This window comes from Gigantopelta aegis, chromosome 9 (genome assembly GCF_016097555.1).
Source record: "Gigantopelta aegis isolate Gae_Host chromosome 9, Gae_host_genome, whole genome shotgun sequence".
Lineage (NCBI taxonomy): Eukaryota > Metazoa > Mollusca > Gastropoda > Neomphalida > Peltospiridae > Gigantopelta > Gigantopelta aegis.
In genome coordinates, this window is record NC_054707.1 from 70,282,849 (window position 1) to 70,309,255 (window position 26,407).

The window sequence follows — 26,407 nt, forward strand, 5'->3', positions numbered from 1 at the left end:
TTGTAATTAATGTGCTTGCTTTAATAAATGAATAGCAAAATATATAACAGGGATATTTTATTAATTAATAATACATTTTCTGAGTGTTTAATAAAGGCAATTTCAGAATTAATTATTGACACAGACTTGTGGCTCTGATTATGGCAAGATGGTGCTAGACTATTCAGACATGGTGCAACACCAGGCTAAATCAAGCTAGGGAAAACACTATCATATCTAACAGTAACATATTGTTATTTCAATATTTGGTCTTAAGAATCAGCGAGACACTTCAGTTCTGACCAGCACTGTTGATGCCAATTGTTCTGCTGACCGTCACTTACAATACTAAGTCAGTATAATAAAGTGATGAATTTTACACTTCATGGTATTGATGATCATCACAGAAACTACTCCTCTGATTAAGAAAGACAATGCTTGGTATCACAACATCTGTTTCTACGGTTATGGTCATGTTATTTGGCTACTTCTTCTTCCCTTTGCCTTTATTTTTTTTCTGAATTTTTCTGAAATCTGAAAAGAAAAAGTAAGAAATGATTCATTCAAATTTAAATAATTTTGAAATATACAGTTGAATCCCATTGGCTCAAACCCCGTCGGTGCTCGAGAAAGTGTTCAACCCATCGGGTAGTTCGACCTGACCAGTTGGTCAACATCGTGTATGTGTAACTCGGGACTTCATTTTTGGTTCGAGCATTGCGGTGTATTCAACCCTTCTGAGTTTGACCCAACAAGATTCTACTGTCTATAATTAAATTTCTGTTACATTCATTACAACGTAATGTCATCCGATTGGTCCAGACGTAGCAACAGGAGTTTGTTAATTTTTCGATGAACGTAAAAATTACGTCGTCAGGGAACGTCATATGTGATGATGTCATTTTATATGGGCAAGTTGTCTTAACGAGCGTTATTGTTTATGGATAAAAAATAATTCCAAATAAAGTATGATGTTTTAGAGTTATTATTAGCATGTATCATTCAAATTTAATTATAAGTATTGTCTGTTATTTCTTTTACGTTCATCTGGGTATGAACAAAAAAAATCATCCGCAAACTTATGTGAGAACGGCTTCACCGATGAACATTCCCCGATGAACGTAAAAGAAACAACAGACAATCCTTAAATATATAACACCCAATCTTATTATATAGATGTCCATCACTCATACAGGAATAAATATGTACACCAATTTTAATCATATGCAGGTTTGGACTGGGCTTGTAATATTTACTAATATATTTTTTCACATTATTAACTCATATTTTACTGTACTGATTTTAGTTTTGCATTAAATAGTAAAATATAAATTGTTTGCAACCTCAACATTAACGAAAGCTTATTCCATTACCTGTAAGCAACAATTTAACAAGGTAATTCATAAACCTTAATATGCATCAGACAACAATTACTAAACTTTGCAGGATTTTTATAGCCTCATAAGAATGTTTATTCAGTAATATTTTATATTTATAATATACTTAAAACCAGCTTTAAGGGGCCAGCGTATACCAAAAACCCCAACCCTAAAGGCTTCTCAAAATGGTTAATTGCTAAACAAAAATTATTAATATGTACATGTTCTGTGTTAGATAATTTTGGAAGATTTATAAACTGCTTCACAAAACAGTGGACTGTTTAATACAAATGGCTACCCTGAAGTTAGCAAGTTTCACTGTATTGGAAAATTAGACTGTGTTAATGTATTACATACATATGTACCTTTGGGTTCAAACGTGGCTGGTACCCGCCCATGTTTTTTGTGGAAAGGCAGAATCACTGTGGGGTCAATAGGAATCCAGGGAACTGCGGCCTTAGGGCTGTCACTTGATATAAAAACTTTGTGGTCGAAATGCAGGTCATATGATCCCCTGAAAACAGAGATTAGATAATACAATATTCTTCTGAAACTATAAGAACCTGAGCACAGATTAAAAACGTTTTGTGTGAAAGCTAAAAGTTAGGACTGTGACTGCCATCACCTTTTAGTAGTGTTAGCTAACTCCCAGACTGCGAAATGAGTTCCGTGGTCTAGTGGATAAGCTGCTGGACAATCAAGCTGACGACAGTGGTTCAAATCCCGTCAAAGCTGGCTCACACATTCATTCATCTTTCTCATCTATCACCCTATGCCTATCATTCTCATTATCTTAATATAAAAAGATTTCTCCCACAATTTCAATCTGTTTTGACCCTTTCTGTCAATTTCCTCCAACTGTCTTCTGAGCAGTCCACACCATCACCTACCTGTCTCAACTTCCTCCACGGGTGCAATCTCTGTGTATATCCCTGCACCCACCTGGCATCCTCGTCCTCTGCCGCAAATAAAACTGGTCTGACCCATGGCACCAACTAACGACTGCCAGTAGTAGGGGTGCATAGTAGATGGTTACAAGTGCCTCTTAACAATGCCAGAAGTAACTATTGAACACTCCCCGAAGTGGTCAGACTAAGCCCACAGCTAAAAGCTGATGGGGAACAGGTGTGTGGCACAGATAGCCAGAAGAGACTAGCACCTGTCGCAGTTGGAGAGACAAGGACTGGGATGTGGAGGTGGACAGCGAAAGAAGTTGAAAGATAGGAGGAGTTGCCAGATCGGGAAGAAATCAGATGGAATTCAAAGGCGAGAAAGGAAAGGTGGCACTGGTATAAAATAATTTAAAAAATAATAATAATTTTTTTTTAAAAACCTCCCAGACTGCTTGGGGTAAACAATCAGGTATTTTTAAGCATAGAAACAAAAGGTTTTGCAAACCCTCTGGTGAAAAAAATGCATGGCTGCTTATTTTCAGTGTAATAAAGTAGTGTAAGATATAAAACAATAGACTTCTTTATAAGCAGTACTTGGTCTGAACCTTTTGTTCATTAGTACTTACAATAATGCTAATGGCTGAATTTAATTTGAACAACTAAAAACATTTTGTTAGCTGATTTCTTCTCTGTGGAGAGTGCCCTCAAGTATCCTATTTATTTATTTTTTTATCTCGAGGTCAAGTCATCTTTATGTTTATACCTGTGACATTAAAACAGTATATTACACATACAATGTATGTATTAAAATACCTGTGACACTATAACAATACCATATATTACACATACAGTGTATGTATTAAAAATGAAAGACGACAACCATTTTCACTAGTTACTGAAGACTCAGAAGTTTGTTTGGTACAGATTCATTTGTCATATTCCATGCTTTCTATTAAATTTACTTAGTCAAATATCACATAAAAATTCATAGTGTAATTTCATGTTTTCTATTAAATTTATTTAGTCAAATATTACATATGGCTTAACTCACCTGTTGTGTGCATCAATGCTGTTTAAGATGTTAATGTAGCTTTCCCCTTTTGAATGAGTCAACAGGTAATTTCCAACAGGCAGTCTAAAAGACATTGATGATACATTTTAAAATTTTAAACAGTAAAAATATAATACACTATTTTTATGTTACAGTTAAAAAAACACGTTTGTTTTATTTAATGACACCACACAGAGCTATTGGATATTTTATATTACAGATACATTTTCAAGTTTGGTATTTCTGACTATCCTACATGTATATCATTAAAAAATTGAATATCACTTTTGACATAAATACTAAAAGGTTATTTTATACACCAGTAACCCAGTGGTAAAGCGCTTAATTGATGCGCAGTCGGTTTGGCATCGATAACCGTTGGGCTATTTATCGTTCCAGCCAGTGCACCACGACTGGTATATTAAAGGCTGTAGTAATATGTATTATCCTGTCTTTGGAATCGTGCATATAAAAGATCCCTTGCTACTAATAGAAAAATGTAGCAGGTTTTCTCACTAAGACAATACGTCAAAATTACCAAATGTTTAACATCCAACAGCCGATGATAAATACATCAATGAGCCTAGTGGTGTCATTAAAGAAAACAAACTTTATACACCATTAAAAGAAATCATAATTAAAACAAAACATGCAACAAAACCTCATTATCATGTAGATATAGACTGTTAGTCTGACCTATACACCTAGAACATACTACAAACTGAAGATGAATTAGTTGAGTGATTGGTTGATTGAAAACATATTGTACTGCACAAAGAACAAAAGGATCAGGCACAGGTTTACTAACTTACGAGGCCCTCTCTTATAAATAAATTGGTTTATAACAAGTGTAACATACCATAATCCCTGTATTTTTCTTTGATGTAAATAACTGTTGTATTATTAACTGTTAATGTGAATAATCTTTGTACATTTATTGATGTGTTTGGTATTACCTGTAGATGTAGCAACTCTTTGTATTGCCCACTGATATAAATAACTAAATAATCTTTGTTACATTTATTATGTTTTCTACTATAAAAGCATGTTTGAATGATCACCAGTAGTTTAGATGTATCATTGTTATGAACTTTCCTATTTACTTCCTGTAATTACTTACCGTTTTAGATGCAAAAAGAGACCATGCAGAAAGCATAAAAACTCTTGGGGACTGAAAGAAAAGTAAACAAAAAATAAATGCCATGTAATTGCTATTAAATATTCCAGTGGTTGGCAAACAGTCATAGTAGAATGAGATAAAGATTTCCCTATTAATTTCCTAACAGTTAATACTGCTAACAGACAAGCCACATATAAAGATAATAGCTGTTTATGGTTGTAGGTACTGTGGGTGGGGAGGGTAGTGACCCTGTGCTTCCCCCAATTGAGGCCCAAAACATTAAAACAAATTGTCTTAGTTTATTTATATAAACCAAAGAATTGTGCTTGTGCCACCTCTCACCCCTCCCCTCCACTCATTCCTACCAGCCTGTTTTTGCTATAATCTGCCCTACTCATATAAACACATGTAGCTGTGACAAAAGATTTATTTTTTAATGTCATAAATGTTTTCCCTTTTAATTGTAACAACAAAGATAAACATTCTATAATTTCTAAATAAATAAATAATCAAATGCCAATCAATTGACATAATATGATGGGAAGAGATATGTCTAACCAAACTTAAGGATAACATTAGAAAATGTCCTGTTCATTTCACCAAACTGCTGCCATACAGAATAACATTAGAAAATGTCCTGTTCATTTCACCAAACTGCTGCTATACAGAATAACATTAGAAAATGTCCTGTTCATTTCACCAAACTGCTGCCATACAGAATAACATTAGAAAATGTCCTGTTCATTTCACCAAACTGCTGCCATACAGAATAACATTAGAAAATGTCCTGTTCATTTCACCAAACTGCTGCTATACAGAATAACAATAGAAAATGTCCTGTTCGATCATTTCACCAAACTGCTGCTATACAAAATAGCATTAGAAAATGTCCTGTTCATTTCACCAAACTGCTGCTATACAGAATAACATTAGAAAATGTCCTGTTCATTTCACCAAACTGCTGCCATACAGAATAACATTAGAAAATGTCCTGTTCATTTCACCAAACTGCTGCCATACAGAATAACATTAGAAAATGTCCTGTTCATTTCACCAAACTGCTGCTATACAGAATAACATTAGAAAATGTCCTGTTCATTTCACCAAACTGCTGCCATACAGAATAACATTAGAAAATGTCCTGTTCATTTCACCAAACTGCTGCCATACAGAATAACATTAGAAAATGTCCTGTTCGATCATTTCACCAAACTGCTGCTATACAGAATAACATTAGAAAATGTCCTGTTCATTTCACCAAACTGCTGCCATACAGAATAACATTAGAAAATGTCCTGTTCATTTCACCAAACTGCTGCCATACAGAATAACATTAGAAAATGTCCTGTTCATTTCACCAAACTGCTGCCATACAGAATAACATTAGAAAATGTCCTGTTCATTTCACCAAACTGCTGCCATACAGAATAACATTAGAAAATGTCCTGTTCATTTCACCAAACTGCTGCCATACAGAATAACATTAGAAAATGTCCTGTTCATTTCACCAAACTGCTACCATACAGAATAACATTAGAAAATGTCCTGTTCATTTCACCAAACTGCTACCATACAGAATAACATTAGAAAATGTCCTGTTCATTTCACCAAACTGCTGCCATACAGAATAACATTAGAAAATGTCCTGTTCATTTCACCAAACTGCTACCATACAGAATCGGCAGTAATTATAACACTTTTGTTTTGCATATGCATGTAATTGAAATGAAGGGGCGGTAGCCCAGTGGTAAAGACTTCGCTGATGCATGGATCGATCCCCGTCGGTGGGCCCATTGGGCTATTTCTTGTTCCAGCCAGTGCATCACAACTGGTATATCAAAGGCTGTGGTATGTGCTATCCTGTCTGTGGGAATGTGCATATAAAAGATCCCTTGCTGCATTAGAATAAATATAGTGGGTTTCCTCTGATGACTACGTGTCAGAATTACCATAAGTTTGACATCCAATAGCTGATGATTAATGTGCTCTAGTGATGTCATTAAAGAAAACAAACTAATTGAAACGTACTTGTTGTTTTTTAAGTCTGACCTTAGTAGTATACAGTGAAACCTGTCTAAACCGGACCCTGAAGATACCGAAATCCTGTCAAAACCGGCCAAATTCAATGGTCCCGAATATTCTCTTATTTAAACCATGTATTAAAAACCTGATAAAACTGGAACCTGTCCATTTCGGAAACCGGATTGATTTTTGGTTCAGAAATGTAAAATACTTTATTAATTAACCTGAACAAACCGGCGTAGTATAAACGAATGAAGAGTAACCTGAACGAAAACACGACTTCCTGAAAACAATGCAGACCGGAATTTCTGCTGTCCAGCATCCGGTGTTACGTCACGAGTCACCGATCTCAGCCCAACTTAGCAGACAGCAGAGATATTAAGGCTTGATTGTTTTCAATTGTCCTGTCTGGTGATTCTTTACAGCTTCAGACAATTCTCAGATACTTACACATTAGGATTTTCACCTTTTATTTTTAATCAATGCACTTTGATAACGAAATGCTGACACACAGAGTAAAATGTTAGAAACAATTTAATTTAGAGTAAAATATGCACACGTGACTTAATTTGTATACACTACATACAAACAGAAAATTTTATCTTTTCTGCGATAGATACAAAAAACATGCACGCTGAATGTTGCTAAAAACAACAACAAAAGAACATGTCTCGATCACCAAATGCTAAACGTAGGCGTGTGAAATTATCGTTGAAAGTAAAGTTCTATTTGATTAGGCATAGGCCTAATGATTCGTAGTCTGTACCAAAATTAACTCAAAAGGATTTGACAGCAAAATATAACATTGACATTTCCATTGTGTCGGACATATTAATGAAAAAGACTTCTGCAAGAATATGAAAATAACTCTAGTGCCAACAAAACGCGATTCAATTCAGGCTGCAAATATGACGAACTGTATGAACTGACATGGAAATGGTTTCAACATGCGCGAGCAAAGAATATTCTCATATCCGGACCGATCATTCAGGAAAAAGCTTTGAAATTTTCATCTGATCTGCTGATTCAGGTTTTTAAGACTTCTAATAAATAGTTAGAAAGTTGGAAGTCGCGCTTTTCTGTTTGACATTTCAAGATCAGCGGTGAAAGTGCCGGTATAGCTAACAACGCAATTGATGATTACAAAGACTGTCATTTTGCAATGTTAATTGTGGTAAAACTAAATTACATTAAAATATGTTGTTTTTATTTATGTTTTAATGTCAATTAATAAATAAGAAAGATACATAACAAAATTGGGAGATAGCGACATTATTATGAGTCGTCGCTTCGACAGTCACATTCATTCGGCAATTCTCGGACATGTACTTTCGCAGTTATGAATTCGATGTCAATGGAAATAACTCTATATTCTAAAACGTGACCCTCTAAACACCGGATCCTCTCCAAACTGGATAAATATTAGGTCCCCGACATGATCCGGTTTAGACAGGTTTCACTGTACAATATATTCCTGTAACTTACTTGAAGGGAATGGAAGGTTGAAGCACTTTTGATATGTCCAAATCTTCCAGCATAATAATTTCAGAGGTTTGTGCATTGATTCGACCTGAAATTATTATTTTTTATAATAATCAAGTAACCAAATCATAACTGAAAAAAGAAAAACATCCACTTCACAGTAGTAGAAAATGAGAAGGGTTTTTTCTTTTTTTTTGGTGGGGTTTTTCTTTTTTGGAGGGGGGGGGGGGGGTATTAGCATGGGATATTTTGCATTTACTTTCCAAGTGCCAGAATGCCATGTACTAGGGTTGAATAATATCATATTTATTATACCAAACACAGATAAATGGTCTGAACAGAAGCAATCTGAAGACAAAAAGGACCAAATTTACAAAACTGTTTTACTTAAACACAGGTGTTTAACAGGGGCGGATTATGGGGAGTTTTCCAGTTGCACAGACACACACACGCACGCATGCACGCACGCACACACACACACACACACACATACACAGCTAAAAAACCACCACCACATAGATCTAAATTGATGTCCATGTAAAATTTATAATTTAAAATTATAAACATTTCCACATTGTTTCCGAAACCCCCCTTACCTAAAGTATAATCTGCCCCTATTTAAGCATTATAAATATTCCGACACCATATAACCGTAAATAAAATGTGTTGAGTGCGTCACTAAATAAAACATTTCGATTATAATATATGTAGTTACAATTGCCTGAGATAAAAACAGGCTTTGTAAACTAGGCCCTCTAATTCACTGTAGTATTCATTAACTGGAATATCCATTATAGCACAGTGTTATATGAGTGTGAACTGACCTCTGATGAGGTGCGTGTTTGGCTTGATGAGGCAGGACACCCAGTCACGAGACATCTCACTCTGTGTGATCTGCTCCACCCCAAACTTAGCCTGGTACTCCAGCTTCGGCACGATTGACACCGGATACAGCTAAAATAAACACAGAGAGATGGTACATATATCATATCATTGACACCGGATACAGCTAAAATAAACACAGAGAGATGGTACATATATCACATCAAAAGTGACAAACTTGGCCTGGTACTTCAGATTCGGCACGATTGACACCGGATACAACTAAAATAAACACAGAGAAATGGTACATATATCACATCTAAAGTGACAAACTTGGCCTGGTACTTCAGATTCGGCACGATTGACACCGGATACAACTAAAATAAACACAGAGAAATGGTACATATATCACATCTAAAGTGACAAACTTGGCCTGGTACTTCAGATTCGGCACGATTGACACCAGATACAACTAAAATAAACACAGAGAAATGGTACATATATCACATCTAAAGTGACAAACTTGGCCTGGTACTTCAGATTCGGCACGATTGACACCGGATACAGCTAAAATAAACACAGAGAAATGGTACATATATCATATCTAAAGTGACAAACTTGGCCTGGTACTTCAGATTCGGCACGATTGACACTGGATACAACTAAAATAAACACAGAGAGATGGTACATATATCATATCTAAAGTGACAAACTTGGCCTGGTACTTCAGATTCGGCACGATTGACACTGGATACAACTAAAATAAACACAGAGAGATGGTACATATATCATATCTAAAGTGTCAAACTTACTGTTACTCGGGCAATACAGAAATCCTGACAGTTATTAAATAAACTAAGTACGACACTCAAGCTCATATAATAATCTGTATACCTTGTTTGGGTATTCCCTCAGTGTGCCGTGACTGGATGCCCTGGTCAGTACTCTAAGACCACTGAAATCCCACAAATTGTACGAGATTTTCTTGTGTTCTGGCTGTTTATACACATCTGTGTTGTTATCTGTGAGAAACAAGAAGAAGAATTCACTACAACTCAAGACAAATAACAACAAAGAAAAAGAAGAATTCATTACAACTCAAGAAAAATAACAAGAAGAAGAATTCATTACAACTCAAGAAAAATAACAACAAAGCTCACATGTGAATGTTACACAGAGGCATGAACATAACTCAGATTGCCATTCAAATGCAAAAGCTCAAGCTGAATAGAGTTTTTGCTTTGGCTAGGTTTGAATAAATTCATGGCACCAAGTTAACACAACCAACCAGCCTCAGTGGTGTCAAGGTTAAGCCATCGGATATAAGGCTGGTAGGTACTGGGTTCGCATCCTGGTACCAGGTTCGCAGCCTGGTACCGGTTCCCATTCAGAGCATTACAATTTTAATGACTTAATGTGTAGGTGTAAAACCACTACACCCTCTTCTCTTTCACTAACCACTAACCCGCTGTCCTGGACAGACAGGCCAGACAAAATTATATATTTACAATGCTTATACATCCCAGCATGTCACAGGTACACACTGTCTGGGGACACACCTTGGATATCTTTTAGGGTCAAATATGAACAGACAGTGAGAGAAAGTTTGATATCCTGGTCTTGGTGGCATAGTGGCTAAGTTCGTTGTCTTATGGCTGATAGACACTGACTTTGCATACCACTATTAAATCCCATCCAGAGTGAATTTTAACAGCTCAATAAGGTGTAATTCCACAATCTAGACCAAGTTCTCTCTCACTAACAACTCAACCACAAACCCACTGACCTGAACAAACAATCCAATCCAATCCAGTTACGGTGTGTGTCCGGCACAGCTTGCTTGAATTTTAATTGGATACAAGCACAAAAATCAAGTTAAAATGAAAGAAAATGGTGTGGTGTCCAATAACCTGGAGCTGATACACAAGGCACAAAATTGTTTTTGTGAAATTTTCTTTGTGGTCTGAAAAGTAGACAACTTTTAAGAACTATACATGTAATGGGGGTTCTTCAACAGCAATGTGAAGAACTTGAGACAATTGCAGATAAAAGCTTATGATATATATTACCACTCTTAAAAATAAGGATATATCTGGAATACTGTCAAAAATAAGATGAAAAGCAAAAGTTGCTAGTGTAACTCATTATCAGAGAGCTTATTGTGTATTTTGAAAGACTGTTGCCTACTGCCTCCTGTCAGTATCAAACCTTGGTACAGAGACAGACTACATACTAGTAGATTGAAGATGACCATTTTCACCATTACTGATGATGCCACTGCTGCCAACCTTTTGTGCTTATAATTATGCACCTCACTATGTTCAGTACACAGAACCTAGCACTTACCAGCTTTAAACCAGGGCCCGTGCTTATAAAACATTTAGAGTTCAGACCCAATCATTAATAACAACACACGCATACAATTTGTAGTGTTGTCATGAAGTTAAAGTCACATACTCTATTAGTGTCTTGAGTTTAGACTCTTAACCATTTGAGCTGTATAGAAGTCAGCATAGCAGACCTTGCTTTTTACTGTGCGCAGGTGCGATCGCACTCAAACAGCGCACATAATTTCAATCTGATGAGTCTGAAAAACAGCGCACTTTACACTCAACAAATAGTGGAAGTAAAATAAATGGGTATATTTGTTTCCTCTGTTTACAAAAATCAACAGTTTTCATAGCTCATTTAGCTGATAGGAAGGACCTTTTATTAAAACAATAAAAATTAAAAACATGACAGTGGTTTCCATGCAGTCGTTAAACTGGTATTTCTCTTTGTTGAACAAATCGGGAAATACTGGTTTAATAGACAATTTTGTAGACATACCAGTCAAAATCCAATCAGAGCTACACTGCCTAATTTATTGATTGATTTTTCACTCGCCTTAGCATATCGAGGTGTGCAATTTTCCACTGCCTATAATTTTCAAAAACCAAGGACTGGCATAGAACAGAAATTTATATTAACTACCTCCTTCAATGAGCTTGTTGTGGTGGCCAGGAGTAGAAGGAAGCATCTGGTTTTGAAGCTGTAGGATTGACTCTAGAGTGCTGGATCCTGCAGGTTTAGACAACGTTTTTCTCCTGTGTTCATTGCTTGTGGATTTTATCGTTCCAGAACCTATGAAATGAACAATTTGATATAAAGGTAATACACAGTCAGATGCCAAAAACATTGCAGTACTGCTTCTACCAAAGATTTATCTCTGAATTTTTAACTTCCACCCATGCCCAAACTGATACATTTTAAAGAGACTTACCAGAAAAAATTGGGAAGATTATTTTCAACTTTAAAGATACACTGGAGACATTTCATCCCAATATTCAACAATAAAAAAGGAATCACTTTATTTTTAGCTTGGTTACGATGCTGAATATTAGTATCTCACAAGATAGATGATAAAATCCTATATATCCTATAAAGTATTAAGTTTATAATAAAAATGTTCATAAATGCTAAAAATTTGCTTACTTGTATACAGCAATGAACATAAAATATAACAGCAAATCCACCCAAACAAAACTAACCTGGATTTCCCTCTTTAACTGTGAAGGTTTCTGGTAAATCTGAATTTGTTGCCGATTTGAACTTCTTGCACACTTCTTCTGCTTTCTCTTTTCTGGGCCTACCTCTTTTTCGTTTAACACCAGTGGCATCACCATCAACGTATGCAGATTTGGTTTTGTCCAAGGAAGAAATATCTGCATTGTGTGTATCAATGCTGATCAATTTGTCCTCAGTTTTCTCAGAAGCTGACTGATCAATGCGAGATTCCTCAGAAATCTGAACCGGTTCAGAATCATGTGACAATGACTGCACTTGTTCTGACATTTCTGTTTGTGGTTGTGACAGGCTACATGTATCACTTGAGTTATATCTCTTTCTAGCCCGTAATGCTCTTGGACTTAGAAAGACTTGAGAATACTCTCTCTCACTTTCAGCTGGCATGTCAATCACCAAACTGTCGTCATGGGAATCGGACTCACTTTCAAATGACTTTGGATGATGAAACATTTTGGGAGGTGTCTTAGTGCTGTCATCTGGAGACAATGGTGACTCAACAACACTGTGTCCATCCACTGAATTACCTCCAATGCAAGATGTTTCACCTTTACTCTCAGGAGATATGGGCGAGTTTTGGTCACATCGTGGAACAACAATAACCAATTTCTTTTTCTGTAAGACAGTTTCCTTCAACTGCATGGACGCTAAGATTGTAGACTGACTGTCACTTTCTGAAGATTTTAAATTACAAACATTATCAATCACAGCACCATCTTTAACAGAATCAGATTTTGTCCTGGACATTTTATTTTGGGGAAATATGTCAATGCTTTTATCAGGAGACATTGGCGAAACTTGATGTTCCTCAGCAAAACCTTTACTGTGACTTTCCTTCTGAATATCTGGAACCAATAACACATCTGAAGCTGCAGTTGTAGCAGAATGTATCATGCTGCCTGTGGCTGTGATGGAATGTTTTAAAGCTTTTCTGTCTCCCTCAGATTCATTGCAGTCAATAACAAGCATATTTTCTTCATCAGAATCAGTATCAGATCTACAATGGTCTGCCTTCAACCTCTCCTTGCAATTCTTCACTTTAACATCAGTATATGCATCTGCTACACCAACCTTATTTGAAGATGGTTTGCCTGTTGCACCAGTGTCTGTCAGGCAAACTGAATCTGAATTCTTTTCTGACTTAAAATCAGCCAAATTGGGAACATCACTATTCTGTCGAGACAGATTCCCACAAGTATTATTTCCTGAACTAACAGCAGGCAATGGTGTTGGTTTAGAAGTGATAGTCACACTTGAAACATCTGCTGTGAAGGCTTTATGTTTTCTAACAGGCATTTTATCAAAAGAACCAAACGTTTCAAGATCATCAATGGTAGTTTCAGTTTCAAACAAATTGTCTGCCTCTTGGCTGTGATCAATGGATCCAGTCCTAGGACGAGAACTAACTGGTGTCAGTTTAACGTCATCCCTGCCACTCAGACTGCCTCTTGAAGCTTTCACACCCTTGTTCTGTGCAGGATGAGTGATGTAGGCCTTCAGAGCATATTTATGATAAAGGGTATTCTTCTGCCTGTTCGAAAGCACCTTTGGACAAAGAGGTTTGTCAAGATAGACTACCATCTGTTGTGAATCTGAATCACCAGCTAAAATGCACAAATGTTGCATGATTACATTCATACCAAATCTCTTAATACATACTATAAAATCGTTTAACATCTGTAATGTATTCAATCCATTGGGGTTGCCACAATTTTATATTTTGTGGGGATGGGACCAACTCTGTTATGGAGCAAAAGGCAATAAAAAAACGTAGTGGGGATCATTAAAGAAGTGTGATTGCAGAGTAAACGGCAGTGCTAGTATGTTACTGAGAAATGTAGCAGGTTTCCTCTGAAGACATTCTAATGTGCAATATATGCTATGGTCACTTTAAAGCAAAGCATATGCTGCTATGTAAATCAAACAGATGTATTATGTTTTGAAAAATGCAAGTTTCTTTTGAAATAATGGACCAAGAAACATAACTCTTGTTTACAATTGTGTGCATTAACAATTCAATGTTTTCAGGGTTCTCAGGGTTTTGAAAAATAACGGTAACTGTTAGAGTATTGCTAAAGCAATACAAGTCCCCTACCTGACCCAACAATTTTTTTGTATCTGCTAAATTCAAGGGCCATACCTCTTTGAAAATTAGATAAATCACCATGAACATTAAACTTGATCAGTAACAATACATGATAAATCTATATACAAAATTTCAGTTCAATATCTCAAGGTATTCTAAAAAAAGGTCTGGAAAATTTCAAGGGCCATAACTCTATCAAAAATGGATAAATCACCATGAAAGTCAAACCTGATCTGTAACTGTACATGATAAAGCTATACACAAAGTTTCAGCTCAATATCTCAAGGAATTCTAAAAAAAAAGATCTAGAAAACTATATGTGGGACAGATGGACAGACAGACAGATGGACAGACAGACAGACAGGACAGAGATGAAATCTATAGTCCCCTCCGGTTGGACCAGTAGGGGACTAAAACCAAGGGCAGGGATAATTTTTGAGTAGCACTAAAATTCATATTGCATAATATCCTGCAGATTTTTGTCTTTGATTATTAAAACAAACATTCTGTGAGTGAAGCTCTACATGTTTTAGCATTTAAGTTCAAGGGCCATAACTCAGTCAGAGTTACGACCCTTGAATAAATTCTGGCCATAACACTTAAAAATGGGTAAATCCCATTAAAAGTCAAACTGTAACTACATGATACAGCTAAACACAAAATTTCAGCTATATATTTTGAGGCATTTTTTTTTTTTTTAATGTTCTGGGAAAACTATATGTGGGACAGATGGAAACACAAAACACAAAAATGCACATTAGCTACTGGGTGTCATAAAAAGGTTGTGGGACAGATGAACAGATAGACAGACTGACATGAGGATGGAGACAAAACTTAGAGTCTATAGTCCTCTCTGGTTGGATTGGTAGGGGACTAAATAAGATAACTGGTTTTTTAAACTTGCTGATGGTGAAAAGCAAATGTACCTATATGTTTTGATGGATCTCGTTTTACTACAACTGGAATCTGCCAGTCTCGGTCATAGTTCGGAGAGTGATTATCAACAAGACACTGGAGAACACTGGAACTCAACACAACATCACAAACATATTTGTCGGCCAAGATTTCAGCATTCGTGTCCTTACTACAGGGCTGAAAATAAACAAATATATCTAAACAAAAATAAATACACGTTATTTGGCTATTACACTTACATGTGATTTTAACATCATGCGTATTGCTGTCAACTCTGAGCCAGAGTCTGGCACTTCAGACACGTCATAGTTGCATTATGTAATCTATTCGGAAGACATTTAACAAGTCAGAGGCATTATTATGACTAAATTGGATAGTTTTATATATGGCAACACTGAATGTCAATACACAGCCTGTTGAATCAGTGGCAACACACATTATAATAACACGTCATTTTATGAATGAATGAATGAATGAATGAATGAATGTTTAACGACACCCCAGCACGAAAAATACATCGGCTATTGGGTGTCAAACTATGGTAATGCAAATAAATAAAGTGATGATCAACATCAATATAAAAATTCAAAAACAGTGTAAAGAACTGTGCAAAAACACAAATATCACAGAATTTTACGGATACTGAATATTACTCAAAACTTCAATTTTGTGCTGTATTGGCCATTCTCAAAGAGAATGTTACACCCCTGCACCACGGTGAGGTTACAGCACACGCAGGGGTCATTTTATGAAGTCCAAGTGCTTTTTTAACAATATATCCCACAATTTTCACTTCAGCAAATGTTAAACAGTCGGGAAAATTTGACCTGTTACATTCTCGGAAACGAAATTAGCCGACATCTTACGAATGAAACAAAAAAGGCAGACTTACTTCCCTTATGTTATTTTAGCAAAAGTAGATCAATTTTTTTTTTATGCTTACAAAAATTTCATTAAAAAGAAGAATTTTTTGTTCTCCCTCGCAGGGTTGCGGAAGGTTTGATCAAATAAATACCGAGAGACTCCCACAGAATCTAGGAGGGTTGATACAGTAGGTCTGCTAATCATCTACACGTTCAAATAACATTATCAAACCAAAACATTTCAAATCTTATCTGGAAATGAATAAAAGCTTAATACGTTTACGAGAAGTCAAACATCGTAGTGATAATTTTGATGCATAAATATAAAAACCAAGTCTCATCCAAATTCGGTCATGTGTCAAACTGTAAAACCAAAGTACCGCCGTAAATATTAGAACACACTGGTATATAAAAATTACATTTAGAACCCCGAACAAGGCATCACAGGTGCATCCGCAAGTCACCTTTGATCAACCTATGTTTATTCTAAAATGTCCACATGTGTCAGTGCAACCCCAAGTCACGTTTGTTCAACCTATGTTAATTCTAAAATGTCCACATGTGTCAGTGCAACCACAAGTCAATCAACTATGTTAATATTCTAAAACCACAAGTGTCCACATGTGTCAGTGCACCACAAGTCACCTTTGATCAACCTATGTTAATTCTAAAATGTCCACGTGTGTCAGTGCAACCACAAGTCACCTTTGATCAACCTATGTTAATTCTAAAATGTCCACGTGTGTCAGTGCAACCACAAGTCACCTTTGATCAACCTATGTTAATTCTAAAATGTCCACGTGTGTCAGTGCAACCACAAGTCACCTTTGATCAACCTATGTTAATTCTAAAATGTCCACGTGTGTGAGTGCTACCACAAGTCACCTTTGATCGACCTGTTAATTCTAAAATGTCCACGTGTGTCAGTGCAACCACAAGTCACCTTTGATCAACCTATGTTAATTCTAAAATGTCCACGTGTATCAGTGCAACCACAAGTCACCTTTGATCAACCTATGTTAATTCTAAAATGTCCACGTGTATCAGTGCAACCACTAGTTTGCTTAAATGTAAATCAATGCTGGCCCTAATAAGTAATCAAAGCTTCAAGATGCCCATTCCTCTAATACCAGTGTAGAATTCTTCAGGTTAAAACTTGCAATTTCAGGCTTTGAATATTCATGTATTCATCATAAACAAAGCAAAAGAAACATTATTATATCATTAACAAATAACCAGTTCACCTCATGGTTCCAGATATGCTCATCTTTCTTGGGATGCGGGGGAGGGAATCGCTTCACTATTTTCTCGTAACTGGTCGGTATAACTGGCTTGGTGGATGCTTTTATGTCTGGTAGAAACACTTTCGGATCTGGACCCTAAAACATTTTTTTTTTAATTATTAAATAAATTTAAAAAACAACAACACTTGTTTACCTTCTTCTACTTAATAATTTACTATATTAGAACAGCATGGTGTTAATCTGTAATTAAGTTAAAACATTTTATTGTGAAACTTAGATTTTTCATAATGAAACTGCTACAGGTTTAATATACATGTACTTTGTTTTCAAACATATTCCATGATTTTCCATTACTTTTAGAGGTACCTACCGCGAAGGTTTTGGGATTTGAAAGGATTCTTTAGTGACCATCAACATAATCTAACAGTATTTTATATAACTATATTCCACCTAACAGTCAGTACACTTCCTGCTGACTGTGAAGTTAACATGAGAGAAACTTGAACTTAACTCTCATCTATCACATTCCCCCTCCACCCAAATCCACTTGGTCATGATCTGTACTTTTCTATTTCTACTACCTTTGGGGTTGGAGGATATAATATGTGAGAAGTTAGGTTAACGCAGCCTTGGGATATTGGTGCCTCCGTTGCCATCCATGTAATTTCTGAAGTAGAGTAGACATACTCTCTCTTACCAATTGCAGGACAGTCTTTTGAAACACTAAGTCAAACACATGTTCAGAGGCTGCCTTCATCTCTATTGGAATTACATCTAATGTTGAGTAGTGCTTCGGGTACTGGTTCACCATATTACGCTGATTCTGTATCTTTTCCTGACAATTAAAACAAACAACAATTTAATACCAATAATGCTACAAATAAGACTATATGAGATAACATTTACATTAATTCTCATCTACTAACAATGGTCTGTTGCTTTACTATAATATTAGATGTAAAACTTGGCAGGATGAAAGTTAACTACTTCAAAATAAGCACTAACACTTATTCCAGTCTTCAATTAGCTGTAATACTAAATAAATTCAGTCAGGATGCTGTTATAAAGCAGTCACGACACTTGGGCCTGTGTTTTTCAAACTGTAAAATTTGGTCTTTAATAAAGTCAGGAGATTTAGCTAAGTTTTATAAGCAGGGCTCGAAACAGGAAGTAAAATATGGCCTAGTGTTATTTTTTTAAAACAGCAGGCCAACAGAATTATGTCCTGCTAACACAAAATATGGCCTGCTGGAAATACAACAGCATGGGGTGAGTGAAGTGTCTGGGAGTGTGTGTGGAAAATTGTGACCTCTTGAGATGTATTTTAAAATATAACAGAATCACCAGCTAAATAAACAAGAGTACCGGTGAGGTACATGATACGCCCGTCAGGAGAAAACCATAGATATTAATGAATATGTTACGGGTATGAATCATTTTTAATTATGCAAAAATTTTGAAATGGGATGGAGGAACAGTTTGTTTTGGACCAACTACTGATGATATTGTATCCATTGGCAAATCCATTGGCAAATCCATTGGCGAAGGTGCTGTCTGATTAATGAAGTTATTGTTCTTTATTAGAAAGGGAATTTTTTTTTAGCATGGGTACTCTGGTGACACATTTATATTGGCAGAGAAACAATTTATATACATGTATGTAATGTCAACAGTAGAGAACAGCCATGAAATTAGCCTGAAAAAGATTTACTGTTATGTGCAGTAGACTGTGAAAAGTAGGTCACAGTGACCTAGTAATAGTACATGACACACCACCATCCCAAGTTGTTCCTACATGTGATGTTTGATGGTCCTGTATGCATCTGTATGCAAGATATGTTCCGGACAAGGATTTACTATTATGTGCAGTAGACCATGAAAAGTAGGTCAGTGACCTAGTAATGGTACGCGACACACCACCATCCCAAGTTGTTCCTACATGTGAGGTTTGATGGTCCTGTATGCATGTGTATGCAAGATATGGTCCAGACAAGAAAAGGTTAACAGATGGACGGACATACGGACGGACAACGCCATTCCACAATACGACTCATCATAGACGGGCATATAAAAATGACCTGCAGTATTTTGGTAATTTCAGCAGATGAATTTCTATCTGACCAGCCAAGTCTAAAAACTGGACTGATTTTCGCAATTTCGAGCCCTGATGAGTATGGTTTTTGTACTTGCACTCCATATTCAAGAGGGGCAAGCTCAGTGGTAAAGCACTCGCTTGATGCGCGGTCGGTTTGGGATCGATCCTCGTCAGTAGGCCCATCAGGCTATTTCTCGCTCCAGCCAGTGCACCACGACTGGTACATCAAAGGCCATGGTATGTGCTATCCTGTCTATGGGATGGTGCATATAAAAGATCCCTTGCTGCTAACTGAAAAGAGTACCCATGAAGTGGCAACAGCTGGTTAACTCCCTCAATATCTGTGTGGTCCTTAACCGTATGTCCGACGCCATATAACCATAAATAAAATGTGTTGAGTGTGTCGTTAAATAAACCATTTTCTTCCATATTCAAGAAGACAAATGTACATGAACATTTTTAACTGAATAAATATTCCCCACACTCTTGCATTATTTAAAAAGGGAAATTAATTCTGATAAATTCACTTTACAGGAAATAGTTTTATCATAACTATAAACTAAACTCTATTTTTATACCTCAATATATCTTTTAGCATCTGGCAGTAAAATGTTATACTCTGCTTTTGAAGATTTGGAGATGGATTCCAAACATTTTAAAAATTCACTCTGTTCAGCTGACACTTTAACCTGTAATGACTAAAACCAAAAAATAAATAATGAATTCATATTCAGATCTGCAAATAAAACCATATGACATTTCGGTACATTACCATTTTAAACATTTTGAATTCTCTCAGGTATATGTAGGTCAATCACATATTTATATTTTATTCTCCAATGACTAAAGACAAATACAATCTATTGTTTTTGTTTGTTTAAAAGTTAAGAATTAATTACTTAAGACATTTTCTGAAGAAATCTGACTCAGAAATAATATGTACATATTTATATAATAAAAAGGACTTCATAAAATATGTAGAAGAAAACAGACTCATTACTTTATCCGTATTTGATACAGAAACAGTGTTTCAAATTCTGCATAAACTTTATTTTTTTTAAATCCAGTAACTATCAAAATCTTTAAACAGTCCTTAAAATTGTCTCTAAAAAAGCTGTTGCAAAATTGATCTGCCACAGCATTTTGCTCATTATCGGGTATTTACTTATATGGTTATCATTATTAAATTGCCATTGAAAGATTATCTGGATTTCGAGGAGTGTTTAAATAATTCACTTAATGTTAGATCTAATATTACAAAAACATAATTATAAAACATGTACTTCAAGCTCTGTGAGTTCCTTTATATCTGCTGGTGTGGGCTGTTTTTGAAAAACAGTCAGAATATACTTCTGAAAAAGATCCAGATATCGCTTCTGTTGACCATGGGTTAAAGACGAAGGCTTTTGAAGGCATTTCCTAGGAATAAAAATAAAAACATATAAATTAAGCACTATCCGATTTAGCATATAATATTAATAAAATATGTTTTAGCATCAATCAGTGATATACATGTACCTCGTTTTTCTGGCTATTCATTCTTCAGTTTTGAATATATATATATTTATAATTGACTCTTAAAGGGACATTCCTGAGTTTGGTGCATTGTAAGATGTTTCTGACTAATAAAATATTTCTATATGTCTGTATATTCAATGTGTTTCTGGTCGTGTTAATATTTTAGGAAATAAAATTAAATTTAACCTAGTACAAATATTAGAATGATCAGAAACATGTTTAATATACAGCCACTGATATTTTATGCAGAAAAATATATTTGATATTTAATTACAATTGTTAAAATGTCTCTGTTAGTCGATAACATCTTCAAACATTGTAGCAAACTCAGGAATGTGCCTATATTAGAAAACGGTAACAGAACTACATGTATATGCTACTTGTTTAATTATTTAAGTATTGAGCTATTTAATCATATACATATTAATGATGGGTTACTTAAACTTAAAGGATCTTTAACCATCTTTGTGAATGTACATGTATGTTTACTATAAATAACTTACTAACATGTACAATAATATACACGTATGTATTTGATCCATGGCATATTATATATACATGAATGTCACTGCATCTGTGAAAAACTGTAAAGATACATGTATTGCATGACATTATTTATAGAAACTGTCAATTAAAATGACATTGACTGATTTAAAGTCATGAAATTTTAATGTAGCAAATGTTTGGGCTACACCTTTACTATACATGTATGTACTACACCTTTACTATACATGTATGTACTACACCTTTACTATACATGTATGTACTACACCTTTACTATACATGTATGTACTACACCTTTACTATACATGTATGTACTACATCAAATGTTTGGGCTACACCTTTACTATACATGTATGTACTACACCTTTACTATACATGTACGTACTACACCTTTACTATACATGTACGTACTACACCTTTACTATACATGTACGTACTACACCTTTACTATACATGTATGTACTACACCTTTACTACACATGTATGTACTACACCTTTACTATACATGTATGTACTACACCTTTACTATACATGTATGTACTACACCTTTACTATACATGTATGTACTACACCTTTACTATACATGTATGTACTACACCTTTACTATACATGTATGTACTACATCAAATGTTTGGGCTACACCTTTACTATACATGTATGTACTACATCAAATGCAAAGCATGCTTCTATTAGCTGTCATCAGTTTATTCGATTTTAATGATGACAATTGCTCCAAATACCATCTTAATCCTATTTACACACGGACTAGTCCTAAAAAGAGAGACAACTCCCATCATGATGGCATATTATTTGTCCAATCATCACATATATATATACATTGGATTTTTGAGTCAAAAATATATGGACACTGTACTTATATAGCAAACTGCTATCACAAAATACCCTTTTTTGCAGATGCAGTAACATTTTTAAAAACAACAGTTACACGTAGTTTGTAACAAAAAACTATTTACAGTTTAGATATCTTATCAGGGGCATGTGACGGTCGGTCCTTTTTATCATATCCTCGGCTTGGTGTTTCCCTTTCCTTTCTTTGTTCATGCTGACCTCTTTGTAGTGGACCTGCGGCTATGTCACATGTGTAGCCTCGTTCCGATAAACAGGCACGAAGCCAATCCTCAAAACTGTTGGGGCCAGCAACACGAAGAAAACTTTCTTCTGTAAAGAAATATTCCTTTCCATTTACTGGCTCCATTCTGAAAATGTAAATAATCATCATTTAAGAAGCATTCTGAGAGTACATACATGTACTGCTAATTAAAGCAATACATGTCACTTTTCGGGCCAAACACATTTTTCTCTTCTCCTAATATCATGGGCCATAACTGAAAAATAGGTTAATCACCATGAAAGTCTTCATCTGTAGATGTATATGTACATGGTAAAGCTACATGTATACATAAAATTTCAGCTCAATATCTAGAGGCATTGCAAAAATAATGTCCTGATAAACTATATGTGGGACAGATAGATGGACGAAGATAAAAGCTATAGTCCCCCACCGGTTGGACCAGTACTGAACATATACATGTATGTACATGTATTCAGGGCTCACAAGCTCAGCCTTGGCTAAATAGAAGACAAGATCATCATGCGTACATTTGTCATTTGAAGAATGCCCTGCAATTTTAGGGTAATTTTACAATGATGATAACTAGTTTAACATGCCCATGCATATACCACTAGGGTTTCGAACATGCCCATCCTGAGTCTGACCTCCGATAAGATCGGAGGCCTGACTCGGGATGGAGGTGGTAAAAATGGGCAGAATTTTGAAAATAGCAATTAGTAAAAAAGTTAATAGATTAAATAAAAAAAATAAAAAGGTTACAAGCCAAAAATAAAAAAGAATTTGACTGCTCGGCCGAATATTTATATAATTTGGAGCATTTTAGAAGGACAGTCCAAAATTAAATAAGAGAAAGAAATTTTTTTTGTACACTGATCTAAAAGTTTAAAGTCCGATCGATATGTCCATGTGAATGGCCTCGTTAAGGCCGTTTGGGTGCACAGCTTATAGGGACGAGATGGGTTGCATCCCGTCAAGAAAACCCCTAGATTGACAGTCGATAGGCGTTGAAGGTGTAGTGCTGTGCTGAAATACAGATCTTGAGAAGCCGGATCCGTCTGAACGAGAGAGAGTATCAGACTAGGGTATAGTCCAGTCGTCATGGGTTGGTATAGTGGTGCGGACGGGCCCCGACTCCAGAGGATACGAGATGGTATCACTATAAAGCAAGGTAAAGTCTAGAAAAAGAGTAGTAGGGCCGACCCCGATTCCTATTTCTTCTTAGAGTGGGGCGGTCAATCTTCCAGTGCTGCTAGGACAGCCTCGGACATGTAGAGACTAAACGCGAACAACCGTGGCATTCTGCAGAATGGCCGTCATATGAGTCACGAAAAAACCAAGTCAACAGTCAGACTGAGAAATGGCGTGGAGGCAAGGAATCTCGCTAAAAAAGAATCCAACCTGGTGGTGCAGGCTGTCGAAATGAGAAGCGTTCCAGCGTTCAATCAGTTCCAATGGCCGCATACATTTTACAAGGTGAATTTTCATTTCACCTGCTTGATCTAAACAATAAACTGCTTTTTGCTTTTCAAAGGCCGCTATTTCGAGCCCTTGTAATACTGACATTGATCTTGCCCCATCTTCGAGCTCCAAGTGTCCTGCAGTCCTGGGCCCCGTACTTATAAAACATTTAAGAGTCCAAATCCAATCTCTAATGACATCACACACATACAATTTGTATGGCTTTGTCATGACATTAGTGTCTCACACTCTTAGTCTTAAGTCTTGACTCTAAAAGTACCATAAGCACCAGGCCAGGTGACAGGTCAAACTAAATGTTTGTAACATTTTATTTTGACATAAAACTTTGCAATCATTTGGTTGTTGGAAAATGAGTTTTCACCATGTATGGTCTCTAGCCTTATTCTGAGCCTTATACATAAAAAGGATATCTGAATACATCTGGGTCTAGAGAACACACTCAACCTAGCCCAACATCATTCAAGAGATTGTAAACAGGAGTGGGTGAATACTATTAGTAAACAGCACAGATATTTTCTATAAGCATAACCATAATGCTTTTGAGGTTAGATGATGATGTAAACAAACAAATGTGCTAGTTTTATTTGTTTTGTGGAGGTGTTCGGAAAGGGGAGCAGGTCAATTCGCCCCAAAACCAACTCGCCCCAGTGGTTGCATAGTCAACTCACCCCAAACTGTTTAGTCAACTCATATCAATTAATATATCAATATTTTAAGCAATAATAATAATAGTCGGGAGTCTAAAAGCCTTGCCTGATCATTTCTTTTGAAAGGAAATAAGGGACAAACTCACAGACATCATTGAAATAGGCTTGACAGTTCCAGACCTTGCCTTTTACGGTGCGCGGGTGCTATCGTGTTCATACAGCGCACATAATTTCAATCTGGCGAGTGTGAAAAATAACGCACATTACACTTAACAAACAGCGCACGTAAAATAATTTTGTATATTGATTGCCACTATTTACCTAATGTAGCTAATAGGAAGATCTGTTTAATAATACAAAAAAATTTTTTTACGAGAACAATAGCGTCTATGCAAGATTTTAATATATGACTGGTACTTATCTTTGCTATACAAATCGGAAAACATAGGCTTAATGAGACATCTTCCAAGACGTACCAATTCGATCAAAACTTTTTTTTTTTAAATACATATTTATTGTCCCAGATCATATAGCAGTGTCGGGGTTGGGAGCCCCGAATCACTGCTTTACATTTGTATCCATGGTCTAAGCAGCAACAAACTGTGTTAAAAATAACAAAAACTAATAGAAACTGATTCAGGGTGAAGTTCAACTCATGCCAGATTTTGTCAGAGTGTGTATATTTTTTATCAATAACATTGTGGCTGTTCTAGATCAATGATGTAACGCTGTCAGAGCCGTTCGTAACTTGTAACGGTAGGTCAAATGACGTGTTACAAAATGTTGAGGGAGGGAGACTGGTTGCGTAATTGTTGAATTAAAAATGCCACGTGAATTTACGGACAGTTAAGTTTGGGGTGAGTTGTCCAAACACAGGGGCGTGTTAACCAAACACTGGGGCAAGTTAGTAGGGAGTTAGGTGGTTTGGGGGCATGTTGACCTGCATTCTTCGGAAACAGGTGGTACTCGAATTTAGGAACCTCTACAATATATAATTATTACTTTCCAAATTATACATACTATATTCTGTCGGTACTGTATTATACTGGGATATCTAAAGCACAAAGAATATAGTTTTACTAAAATTATCTAAATACCACTAGACATTGTTATCTAACGGTCTAACACTAATATTTTTTGGAAGTAATAATAATTTTTATCATGCTGCAGACGAATACAGCCATTCTAGTTTTGTTTGCTTTTTATCATTCCTCTTGTGAATGGAGCCCCATCTTTCTATAGGCTTTGATCTTGTAAGAGGTGCAAACCGACACGAAATAGAAATTGATAGGTACAAAACACATTGAATAACACAAAAGGATATGAAAAATCAGCAACTCTAGTGTTGAAGATGATTTAAACTTTTTAATAAAATGTCAAGGCCTTACAAAACGCAGAAATATACTATATTAAAAAAAAAATACACCAACCAAACCCAACATTTACTCAATTAATAGACACTAAAAAAAACTATTATTTCTACTTCTCTGCCCAGTACATATTGCCCCAATCATAGGGCAATATTGATACGAGATGTTCTGTTTTCAGTTGCTTGACCTCCTACATAATGACACTGTCACTTGTTAAATATCGTTGTGCTAGGATATTGTAAACAATGTAACATGGCTTGTTATTATTTTTTTACTGTTGA

The 26,407-nt window shown here is 35.8% G+C and overlaps 1 protein-coding gene across 1 annotated transcript; it reads right to left on the reverse strand.

Annotated features, from left to right (window-relative positions):
• On the reverse strand, window positions 1-25,930 carry LOC121382019 (little elongation complex subunit 2-like). Its single transcript, XM_041511484.1, has 16 exons — window positions 25,777-25,930; window positions 22,512-22,754; window positions 20,799-20,934; window positions 20,094-20,213; window positions 18,118-18,255; window positions 17,421-17,555; window positions 15,325-15,490; window positions 12,279-13,916; window positions 11,722-11,871; window positions 9,643-9,770; window positions 8,751-8,880; window positions 7,930-8,014; window positions 4,423-4,473; window positions 3,303-3,386; window positions 1,724-1,872; window positions 1-513 (listed from the first exon to the last, which is right to left on the reverse strand). The coding sequence occupies exons 2-16, from the start codon at window positions 22,751-22,753 to the stop codon at window positions 464-466; spliced, it is 3,402 nt and encodes a 1,133-aa protein (XP_041367418.1). The 5' UTR covers window position 22,754; window positions 25,777-25,930; the 3' UTR covers window positions 1-463.
• Window positions 25,931-26,407: the final 477 nt, after the last annotated feature.